The sequence below is a fragment of the Stegostoma tigrinum genome, chromosome 42 (genome assembly GCF_030684315.1).
Source record: "Stegostoma tigrinum isolate sSteTig4 chromosome 42, sSteTig4.hap1, whole genome shotgun sequence".
NCBI lineage: Eukaryota > Metazoa > Chordata > Chondrichthyes > Orectolobiformes > Stegostomatidae > Stegostoma > Stegostoma tigrinum.
In genome coordinates this window covers 8551063-8563794 of record NC_081395.1, presented here as the reverse complement: position 1 = coordinate 8563794, position 12732 = coordinate 8551063, and the positions used below count along the sequence as shown (strand labels likewise).

Sequence of the window (12732 nt, the reverse complement as noted above, 5' to 3'; positions counted from 1 at the left end):
ACCCTTCTTCAGAAATGGGGGAGGAGAAGGGGTTCTAAAATAAATAGGGAGTGAGGGGAAAGTGGATAGAAGATGGATAAAGGAGAAGATAGGTGGAGAGGAGATAGACAGGTCAGAGAGGCAGGGTTGGAGCTAGTAAAGGTGAATGTAGGTGGGGAGTTAGGGAGGGGATAGGTCGGTCCAGGGAGGACGGAAAGGCGGAATGAGGTTGGTGGGTAGGAGATGGGGTGGGGTTTGAGGTGGGAGGAATGGTTAGGGAGGCAGGGACTAGCTGGGCTGGTTTTGGCATGTGGTCAGGAGAGGGGAGATTTTGAAGCCTGCGAAGTCCACATTGATACCCTTGGGCTGCAGGGTTCCCAAGCAAAATATGAGATGCTGTTCCTGCAGCTTTCAGGTGGCGTCATTGTGGCAATACAGGAGGCCCAGTATGGACATGTCGTCCAAAGAGTGGGAGGGGGAGATGAAATGGTTCGCAACTGGGAGGTGCAGTTGTTTGTTGCGAACTGAGCGTAGGTGTTCCGCAAAGTGGTCCCCAAGCCTCTGCTTCGTTTCCCCGATGTAGAGGAGGCCACAACGGGAATAGCGGATACAGTATACCACATTAGTATCTGTTCAGGTGAACATCTGTTTGATGTGGAAGGTCTTAAGACCATAAGACATAGGAGTGGGTGTAAGGCCATTCGGCCCATCGAGTCCACTCCGTCATTTAATCATGGCTGATGGGCTTTTCAACTCCACTTCCCCCCGCAGTCCTTGATTCCTTGTGAGATCAAGAATTTATCAATCTCTGCCTTGAAGACATTTAACGTCCTGGTCTCCACCGTGTTCCGTGGCAATGAATTGGGATGGGAGCGAGGTGGAAAGTGTAGGGACAGGTGTAGCACTTGCTTCGGTTACTTCAGAAAAGTGCCAGGGGTGGTGGGGCTGGAGGTGGGTGTGGAGCAGACAAGGGACTCACGGAGAGAGTGGTCCCTCCAGAAAGCAGATAAGGGTGGAGAAGGAAAAATGTCTTTGGTAGTGATGTCAGATTGCAGATGACAGAAGTGTCAGAGGATGACGCGTTGGATTCGGAGGTTGGTGGGATGGTACATGAGGACAAGGGGGATTCTGTTAAGGTTTTTAAGGAAGCTAATTTTTTGAAGGATATCAAGTGAATTTGTTACAGAGACTTGAATATTAAAGCAGGTACTACTAAAACTAAGAAATGTTTGTCAGCAAAGTACAAACAACAAAAGGGCATTCTAAAGAAAACTTAAATGGTTCTGCATTGCGAAACACAACAGTTAGCTAGCCCATGTGCAACAGGCAATAAAGCTTAGTTCCACGTCTTGAAATCTACCTATACCAAACTTGCAGTATCTGACACGCCAAGAGGAAGATCAGAGGTGACGGTGTTGCAGGAAGATCCCCCAAGCACCAGTGATTGTAACATGACTGCCAGTGTGCGGACTTCCATGCCATACATGCACTGGGCTCTTCAGTTGTGAGAGAAACAACAGAAGACACTGAAATAATCTGCAGCTTGAATTACTCAAACAGCAAGGTGTCTAACATGATTTTACCTTTGAACAAATGCAGTGCTTTAAAAAATTACTACGCCACAGCAACATTCAAATCAAAATCAGACTTGGCTTGTCATCAGTTCTGTTGAAGAGTCATCTAGACTTAAAATGTTAACTTGCTCTCTTTCCAAGGATGCTGCCTAACCTACTCGATTTCCAGAATGCTTTATTTTTGCTATTTTAACAGGGCATGGACAGGCAGGTGCAGGACAATAGGGCAACCCCATCAGGATGTGGATGTTTTAACTCCCTGGGACTTAAATTGTTCTTTAATGAAACAAAGGAATGCAGATGCTGGAGATTTGAAACAAAAACAGTAACTGCTGGCAAAACTCAGCAAATCTGGCTGCATCTGTGGCAAGAAAGTAGAGTTAACATTTCAAGTCTGGCGATTCTTCATCAGAACTTAAATAATTCTATTTTGTTTCCAGAAATGATATTGGGGTTATACACTTGATCCTGGTGCACTGTGCCAAGGAAGCAAATAATCAGTCAGAAAGAATACCCAGCTTTAATTAATTTTTTTATGAACCCTGTTGGAAAGTGTGCAAGAATCAATCGAGCAAGGATGGGATCAGGGTTCCCACAGAGTTTCACTAAAGAAGAATGACCACTTGGCAATACACCAGAAAGGGAATTTCTCCATATTGTGAAAAACAACATGTTCAAAGACAGAAAGCTAGCATGAAAGGTCAATAGAAACAGTAAAATGAACAGTTGAATTTTGTCCTACCTTTGGTTTTTATAAGCGAAGTCCCTTTCTTCTTCATTTACAGCTCTGTAAAGCTGTAGATTTTCCCTTTCCTGCCTTGTAACTGTTAGTCTCACCTACCAGTATTTTCTGCCTACCTGCTAAGGCTTTGATACGTGAACGTTCAAAGAGTCGTGCAGAGCTGTTTTCATTGTCCCACTCCTCCTCGTTGGCGTCCCAGCGGTTATTTATGTCATTATACTGCTGCTGTATCTCAATACTGTCATAGTCTGTCGCTGTTGACATTGTGCTGCTCATCCTTTAGGATAACTTGCAGTCCCTGATCACAGCTAGAAAACAAGAGATTTGTTCAGTCACAAACATAAGTGCACAACCTCAGGCACAGTCAGAAAAATCACCAAATTAGCTACTTTCAAGTCTCAAATGAGACCCATGGAGCAGGTGGGTAGCAGGTTTTATCTCTGAGCTGCCAAGCATTGTTCCCTGGCTCATGGAATCATACACAGAATCAGTTATACTTGTTATGGCCTCCACAGTTTAACATGCCGCACGTCCATAAGTGAAGGGTCGAGACAGACAGCAAGGTAGCCGTGGACCCATAATTCAGCAAAAGTCAATGCAACGATTATACAAGCAGAGAAATTTATTTGTAAATCTAAGCATTTATGATACAGACTTAGAAATTCATTCTGGAGTGGTATTGTTCAACAACAACAGTTGCACACATGTACAGAAAACCAAGCTGCATGCTGCCAAAATAACTGATGAGTGGAGCGCAATATGGGAATTAAAGAAGAGCCACATTACAGTCTTCATCTTTCATACAAATTCATTCAGTCTTCTGAAATTGTTGCATATTACTTTTCAATTCAATTTTGGGGTTGGGTGATTCAGTAGATTGTTCACAATGTTCTTTCAGGTCTGCCTAACCCAGGCTAATGATTCAAAGTTCTTCAGTATTCTCTTTCTTGGCTAGCTATATACATAACATATTTTATGCAGTTTAAATATAGCCTGGAGGGCTATAGAAAAGGACTCAAGCTAGCACTAATGCATACCACATTCAAAAAATGTATTAGACAGACAGCATGAGCAAATGTAGTACTTCAGAATTAACACACATTATAGGCCTGAAGATGCTGTCTGCATCTATGGTGCTTTACATTCAACTATGTACTACATCTTGACAAGGACAAAAGAAAATTAAGAATCCTGCTTTCCATTCTCTATTCTCTGTCCAGCACTTCACATGCAGTTTAGCCAGCATTGGGGGCAATGACATAAAATATCACCTTGTAGCTCTGATCCTTTGTAGCATAATTTTCAGGGTACTGCAATAAAAGGTTAAATTAATTGTGTGAACAGCTATTTAAGAGGATTCAAGGGCCTGAAATATTATCTCGAAAGTATTTGATTTACTTTTCCAAAACAGTCATACAAAAATACACACACACAATATTAGGAAACAGAGTAGGTTATTCAGCTTCTCGAGGCTGTTCAATCATTCAATAAGATCACTGCAGATCTGATTGTGGACCCGACTCCACATTCTCACGTACCCTGATAGTCTTTGACTCTCTCGTTTGTCATGAAACTATCTGCCTCTGCCGTAAAAATATTTAATGACCCTGCCTTCACCACTTTCTGAGGTGGATAGAGAAAGAACCCTGTCTAGGTATTAAATCTGAACCATACGATGAAAACCACTGATCCACAGGAATGACACTTATTTTGTTGCTGCTCACAGACCTACTGTATAGTTCTGCAATATGAATTGAATGAATTAATTTTATTGTCATATGTACTCACATGAGTGCAGTGAAAAGTTTACAAGTCGCCACTTACAGTGCTACCTTAGATACGAAACTACCTAGGTAGAGATTCTTGAGTACAATTCTCAGGAAAAAACATTAGAAAAATAAAGAAATAAGAAGTCCAGCATTACAGCCCTTCAAGAATACAAAATCATAGAAACAAATTAGAAAAATAAAGAAATAATAAGTTTTGAATAACAGAATATTTGCTTTGTATTACAGATTACCAGACTGAAAGGAAAGAAATGTCAACTAATTTTTCCATGATTTATGATTAGATTCCCTACAGTGTGGAAACAGGCCCTTCGGCCCAATAAGTCCACACTGCCCCTTGAAGCATCCCACCCAGACCTATCCCCCTATACCCCACACACCCCGGAACACTATGGGCAATTTAACACGGCCAATCCACCTAGCCTGCACATCTTTGGACTGTGGGAGGAAACCGGGGCACCTGGAGGAAACCCACGCAGACACGGGGAGAACGTGCAAACTCCAAACAGGCAGTTACCCGAGGCTGGAATTGAACCCGGGTCCCTGGTGCTGTGAGGCTGCAGTGCTAACCACTGTGCCACTGTGCTGCCCAAAATTTACCATTTTGCTAGAATTGGAGTGTTTGCACAATTAACACTGAATCACTGATAATAAAATGTGAGGCTGGATGAACACAGCAGGCCAAGCAGCATCTCAGGAGCACAAAAGCTGACGTTTCGGGCCTAGACCCTTCATCAGAGAGGGGGATGGGGTGAGGGTTCTGGAATAAATAGGGAGAGAGAGGGAGGCGGACCGAAGATGGAGAGAAAAGAAGATAGGTGGAGAGGAAAGTATAGGTGTGGAGAAGGGAGGGGATAGGTCAGTCCAGGGAAGACGGACAGGCCAAGGAGGTGGGATGAGGTTAGTAGGTAGGAGATGGAGGTGCGGCTTGGGGTGGGAGGAAGGGATGGGTGAGAGGAAGAACCCGGTGTGGCTTCCTCTACATTGGGGAAATCAAGCGGAGGCTTGGGGACCGCTTTGCAGAACACCTCCGCTCGGTTCGCAATAAACAACTGCACCTCCCAGTCGCTAACCATTTCCACTCCCCCTCCCATTTTTTAGATGACATGTCCATCATGGGCCTCCTGCAGTGCCACAGTGATGCCACCCGAAAGTTGCAGGAACAGCAACTCATATTCCGCTTGGGAACCCTGCAGCCCAATGGTATCAATGTGGACTTCTCAAGCTTCAAAATCTCCCCTTCCCCCACCGCATCCCAAAACCAGCCCAGTTCATCCCCTCCCCCCACTGCACCACACAACCAGCCCAGCTCTTCCCCTCCACCCACTGCATCCCAAAACCAGTCCAAACTGTCTCTGCCTCCCTAATCTGTTCTTCCTCTCACCCATCCCTTCCTCCCACCCCAAGCCGCACCTCCGTCTCCTACCTACTAAACTCATCCCACCTCCTTGACCTGTCCGTCTTCCCTGGACTGACCTATCCCCTCCCTACCTCCCCACCTATACTCTCCTCTCCACCTATCTTCTTTTCTCTCCATCTTCAGTCCGCCTCCCCCTCTCTCCCTATTTATTCCAGAACCCTCACCCCATCCCCCTCTCTGATGAAGGGTCTAGGCCCGAAACATCAGCTTTTGTGCTCCTGAGATGCTGCTGGGCCTGCTGTGTTCATCCAGCCTCACATTTTATTATCTTGGATTCTCCAGCATCTGCAGTTCCCATTATCACTAACACTGAATCACACAGTCTGGAACAAGCAGTGGGCCTGATTATAGCAAACTTATTCATCACCAACACATGATGGTAGGTCACCGAGAATTAGGCCTGAAAAATATAATTGGACAGCCACAATTCACCCATTATGAATAGCTTCTTCTAAACTTTAAAACTACTGTTCAAATGATTACAAACAGGTTGATTAACTTTATCATCCTTTTGATTATTCAATAACCTCTGCTGAACAGTGTTTGTTTAAACAATGACTGCCAAAGACATCAGCATAAATAACCTGAGATAATGGGAGCTCCAGATGCTGGAGAATCGAAGATAACGAAGTGTGAAACTGGATGAGCACAGCAGGCCAAGCAGTATCTCAGGAGCACAAAAGCTGACATTTCAGCCCTAGACCCTTCATCAGTGAGGATGTCTGATCTCTCTGATGAAGGGTCTAGGCCTGAAACATCAGCTTTTGTGCTCCTAAGATGCTGTTTGGCCTGCTGTGTTCATCCAGCTTCACACTTTGTTAGCATAGATAACCTGTTTTCTTTACCATCATGTCAGCAACACCATTAACCAAGCTATTAGGCCAGAAAAAACTGGCAGCAACAGCAACATAAAGTTGCCTGATACGCTTCAACATCAGAAAGATAAATGTCATGGCCCAGGATGTTGTCATACTGCCATTCATCAGCACTGACCTATCAAAACAGGCTCATGACAGATAGCAGCCTCATCTTGGTGGCATCTTTATAAGTTTGAGGTTTCTTAGGGGTCTTGGGTGTGTAGTTTTGAATTTAGGGTAAATGAACGACATCACGCGGCCTGTTCTGAGTCTTTCCGGCAGTAGGCCTGAGTGGTCTGATTGTTAGAAATCAGACAAAGGCTTAGATTGTTTCACTGAGAATAAAGTGTGATTGATCACATTTCTAGACAATGGCAGCAGCCTCTTGGGTCCCCAAGAGGCTAGTATCACACTGTAAACAGGGCTTCTGTAAACCATCCATTTACTTTTAAGATGAAAGGGAGTTAAGTCAAGAAGAACTATTTAGCATTTTCTACCTAGATACAAGGGTAACATGTTTCACATTACTATGATCAAGGGGGCAGAAATAATTCGTCTTTGAGATTAGGTTACAAACTTTTCTACAAATCAATGCATAGCACACACAAACAGGCTGGCTTCAGTGGGATCAGCAGAGAGGAAAGACTGCTTGACTTTGGGAGATACCGCAGCAGAATGTGGGAGGAAGTAGTCTCTAGCCAAAGACATACATCCTGAAGCCATCTAAATGAGTTAACCAACATCAGCATGCTGATTAAATACTTCCAAAACCATGGGCTCTAATCTTATTAACAAGGCCAATGTATGCTAGCTTATCAAATGACTTCTGAAAATACACTGTGCCTCCTTTATCTGTCCTGCTAGTTGCCTCCTCAAAGAATTCTGGTAAATTTGTCAGGCATGATTTCAGCCATGCTGGCTTCGGCCGACCATATTTTGCATTTCTAAATGCTCTGTTATTTCATCCTTTATAATAGACTCCAACACTTTCTCAATGACAGGTACATCAAGCTAATTGACATATAATTATCTGGTTTTTGGCGCCTTCCATTTCTCAATAAATGTGTTACACTGGGAGTTTTCCAATCCCCTGTGATTTTTCCAGAATGCAAGGATTCCTATAAGATTATTACCAGTGCATCCACTATCTCTGTAGCTACTTCTTTTAATATCTTATAATGTATCCATTGTTATGGTCCTGCTCTTTCTACATATGGTACTCCTTTCCCTAGCTCCCCAGAACAGGCCCTTCGGCCCTCGATACTGTGCCGACCTGTGAAACCAATCTGAAGCCCATCTAACTTACACTATTCCATTATCACCCATACGTTTATCCAATGACCATTTAAATGCCCTTAAACTTGGCGAGTCCAAGTTGCAGGCAGGGCATTCTATGCCCTTACTACTCTGAGTAAAGAACCTATCTCTGACATGTGTCCTATATCCATCACTCCTTAATTTAAAGCTATGTCCCCTTGTGCTTGCCATCACCATCCGAGGAAAAAGGGTCTCACTGTCCACCCTATCTAATCATCTTATATGTGTCTATTAAGTCACCTCTTAACCTTCTTCTCTCCAACGAAAACAGCCTCAAGTCCTTCAGCCTTTCCTCATAAGACCTTCCCTCCATACCAGGCAACATTCTGGTAAATCTCCTCTGCACCCTTTCCAATGCTTCCACATCCTTCCTATAATGCGGAGACCAGAACTGTATGCAATACTCCAAGTGCGGCTGCACCAGAGTTTTGTACAGCTGCAACGTGACCTCATGGCTCTGAAACTCAATCCCTCAAGGCCAATAAAACCTAACACACCATACGCCTTCCTAACAACCCTATCAACCTCGGTGGCACCTTTCAGGGATCTATGCACATGGACACCGAGATCTCTCTGCTCATCTACACTACCAAGAATCTTACAATTAGCTCCTACTCTGTATTCCTGTTACTCTTTCCAAAGTGAATCACCTCACACTTTTCCACATTAAACTCCATTTGCCACCTCGCAGCCAGTTTTGCAGCTTATCTATGTCTCTCTGTAACCTGCAACATCCTTCCGCACTATCTACGACTCCACTGGCTTTAGTGTCATCTGCAAATTTACTAACCCGTCCATCTACGCCTTCATCCAGGTCATTTATAAAAATAACAAATAGCAGTAGCACCAAAACAGATGTTTCAGTACACCACTAGTAACTGAACTCAGGATGAACATCTCCCATCATGCACCACCCTCTGTCTTCTTCCAACTAGCCAATTTTTGATCCAAACCGCTAAATCACCCTCAATCTCATGTCTCCATATTTTCTGCAATAGCCGACCGTGGGGAACCTTATCAAACGCTTTACTGAAATCCATATATACCACATCAACCGCTTTACCCTCATCCACCAGTTTGGTCACCTTCTCAAAGAACTCAATAAGGTTTGTGAGGCACGACCTACCCTTCACAAAACTGCATTGACTATCCCTAATCAATTTATTCTTTTCTAGATGATTATAAATCATATCTCTTATAATCCTTTCCAACACTTTACCCACAACCGAAGTAAGGCTCACTGGTCTATAATTACCAGGGTTGTCTCTACTCCCTTTCTTGAACAAGGGGACAACATTTGTTATGCTCCAGTCTTCTGGCACTATAGTAAACTGAGAAGTCTCCCTTTACAACTGATTATCCACACTACCATTTGGAATGGAAAACCATGCATAAACAAGCCTATGAAAGTTCCAATAAATGCTGTTAACATTCTCCACTCTATCTGTATGGGTCAATTTGGTTTGTCTCTAAATCAGCAGGTTTCTCAACTGGTCTGTTGTAACTGTCACATTTTCTTGTAGAGAAGAAAAACACTGAAAACAGCATGAAAGGTAATGTAAGAAACCCAACCAAGCAAGTCAATGTTGTTAGTACTACATCAGTTTGTCTGGATACAATTCCAAACTTTCAATACACTTCTGGCTGACAGGTATGTCACTGGGTGAAACTACTTTGCAATACTATTCTGTAGCAATTCCTCAACCGACCAATTCAACCTGCCAACAGGGAGCACTTATTTCTCATGCAATATAAACTGTTTCCTCTATATTTTGGTATTCTTGCATCGGTGCTGCTGACTGCATGATGAAAAACTTCGACAGCATTTCTCTTTTTCAAAAAGAGGTGACATTTGGAGGATTAAATATCCCTGTAGTTTGTATTGAGTAACGGTAAGTACTACTCTTAAAGTAATGAGTGTCAAAATCCAATATAAAGGAACAGCACTACTTAATAATGTAAATTGGATCTCACCCCAGGTTTGGGGCAACTGGGGTGAAAGACATCATATATTTTACAACCTACTTTGAAATCAAAGATTTTTAATTAAAGTCATATACAAATATGAGCTAATACTTCACAGTCACAAATAAAATACAGTAAAAGCAATGGCCTGATTCAGGGAAATACTGATAAGAGGTAGAAAGAGATGAATCATGTTGAGCAGAAATAACAGCACAGGCTAGCTGGTCCATGTGGTCTGTTCCTTGGTTCTACATTCTACGTAATTATTTCTTCAGAAAACAGGCATACTAACTTAAATCACCTAAGCAGACAACAAGACCTTAATGTGAGGATGAAAGCTCCAAACCATGTAACATTCCCTTACTCCAGTGCCAAAGTGAGATTAGATCATGTTTTTAAGCAGTATGTTTCACAGGTCATCTGATCTGTAATACAGAAGAGACTGATTCTATTTTTACCTGGCAATCGTACATTTTTATTCTCCAAAAGGGAAAACCAGATGACAACAACAAACAGAAAGCCTCGTTGGCTTTCCCCCCTCTCTAATCCAGGGGCACTAAGGCTGACTGGAGCAGCAGTGTTATTGACATCAGCTAAAACAACATGGACAAATCAAACAAAGGACCAATCTCAGGTCCAGATGCTTCAGTGTCATAATCACTGCAGACACAAAATCATAAGAATTAGCAGGAACTTAATTATCCAGCATTACATGCATTTGCTATTTTGAGCAGAAACAGAAGTAACGTTTAGCTATTACACTCTACTACTATCTTGGAGTGTCAAAAAGGTCCAGAACAATAAGTTACTAATCAAGAGGTGCCACTAGCAGAAAAACATTAAATTGCCCACAACAAACTGCATTTCAAATGGCTATTCATTCTCAGTCTGGAACTATAGCTGGAAGGGTGGTGTTAATAATTAAGATGGCTATTCACTGCCTCTCATAATATTTACATAAAGTCCTTCAGGCTAACAGCACTGCTCCACAATTGCATTTGACAAATCGACATCAATCACAGAAAAAAAAATTACCGACATAACGGTGAAATCATCCGAAGTCCGAGCAGAGTTGAAATCAATCTTTCACATGAACATAACACAATAAGTTGTAGGAGCAGAGGAGGCTATTTGACCCATCGCGTTGGGTCTGTTATTCAATCACTGATTTGGAAACTTCAACTCCATTTTCAATTATTTTATTCTGATTACTAAGTGCCTTTAATTTTGCATTTTTACTATTTTTTGCCCCTTTGGCCTTATTTTCTACTGTTTTCTAATGCTTGTAAACTCTGTCCCTTTCCTATTCCACTCTAGGTACCATTATCAGAACAGCTGTCCTGCAATACCACCATATCCTTTAGCTTTCTAAGTCTATGTAACGTCTACCAAGTCCTGCACAGCACTTCCTCCCTCCCTCCTCCAACCCCCACCACCCCCAAAACTAATGTAAAACCTTTTTCATATACCTAGATGTTCTATTTTCCAGGGCAACGGTCACAGTATTGTTCAAGTGAAGCTCATCTGACTGAAACAGCTTTATTCCACCCCAACCTTGTATGAATCTGAATTCCAACTATTTCTGGAAATGAAAGAAGCTCAGGACCAGGAGGTTCAGAATGAAATTGAGACTAGTTGTTACAATTAGGTTCTGCAGTACATTTAAAGGAAAACATATTTGTGTGTTTAAGCCCAAACAAAGCAATGAAACCCACCTTTCGAATTTTAGAGTCTCTATCAGGTGGAATTTGGCATTAATGCTACTCCTGGCAGAACATTTGGCCTGTAGTAAATTTTTCTCTATGTAAGCAAAACACGTTTGAAAGAGCAGTGGTCTAATTTAGTACAAGTGCAAAGTGAGGAAAGACAAATGAAAGATATTTATTTCCATTGATTTCATCCTAATTCTGATTATGAGTTGTACCTACATTCTGGTCAAGAGTCTGCATTGCTAAATGTGAGGGGCCAAGAGTCCTGCTGGCGAAGAGGGACTGCAGAAATTTCTGTCCACAGATCTTTGCCACATTCAACAATGCCAACAACACCTATCTATTTAATTAAAAGGCCTGTGTTTAGAATGTGACTTCTTTTTGGATTAGGAGCCCTGTTACATACTGTGGAATTCTGTGGAACTCAAACTCACTCTCCCTCCTCCCTTCTTGCCATACATAATAATTAAAATTGAACAAAAAATAAAACAAACCTGAATGAATGACTGATTACTTTTCGTTAAGTGTAAGAACAGTGTCTTGAAAAGTTGTATATAATTGTGACATGAAAACTCCTCAGAATCTTTTAGGGATGATTGGGGAAACCTTGAGTTTCAGGGAACCTGAATGGAAAAGTGGCAGCAGATCTAACCAAAGTAATCAAATTGTTCAAATTACTGGACTGCAATTTTCTTCTGTCACTTGGCTTTTGAGCTGTCAAAAGCATGTAGTGAGAATTAACATTTAATACATAACATTAAGAAGCGCACAACAGAGGAATATAGTGTTAATCACTCCCCAGTCCATCAAAAATGTGTCCCGTTAAGTTAAAGGTACTTCCAAGAGGTTTTCCTCCAGACCAGAGTAAGGCTATCTATATCTGTCAGGCGATGGACGTTCTACTGCTGCTAAAACTGACATACGCACAACCAATTATAAACATGTGTTTACATGAGAAAACAAAATATGCTACCATTACTTCCAGATGATTCCTGTAGAACTACAACACCTACAGTGGACCAGGACAGCTAATATTGCAGGAGAATCAATTATGAAAAGAGAGACGAAGGAAAGGCAAAGATCTAAGGGGTGTGTTGGTTGTGATAAACCAGATACCTCATTAAAAGGCACGTCAGAAAATATGCAATGTTAACATTGCCTAACACGCAAGCATTTCCTACACAGGATCAGTATTGTGTATTCACGTGTATTGAATACTAAACAACCAGGTGACCTAGCCAAATAAAATATCAAAGAACAAATGCATGCATTGCAACAGCTATGTATTTGTTTTGGTGAATGGACAAGGAAAAGTAGGCAAACTGTGTCTAATTAAATGAATGAACGGAGTCATATAAAGTAAGACAGCAAACATGAGCACT

The 12732-nt window shown here is 42.1% G+C and overlaps 1 protein-coding gene across 3 annotated transcripts in view; it reads right to left on the bottom strand.

Annotated features, from left to right (window-relative positions):
• LOC125449431 (spectrin beta chain, non-erythrocytic 1-like) overlaps positions 1-12732 on the bottom strand; it is a 289686-nt gene that overhangs the window by 207650 nt on the left and 69304 nt on the right. For 2 of the 3 annotated variants that reach the window (XM_059641440.1, XM_059641441.1), the window contains exon 2: positions 2412-2603. In XM_059641440.1, the coding sequence (XP_059497423.1) occupies positions 2412-2571 (160 nt within the window). In that variant the 5' untranslated portion in view covers positions 2572-2603. Of the gene's footprint in view, positions 1-2411; positions 2604-12732 lie in introns of those variants that run through there. The other variant, XM_048525213.2, reaches the window with a different exon arrangement.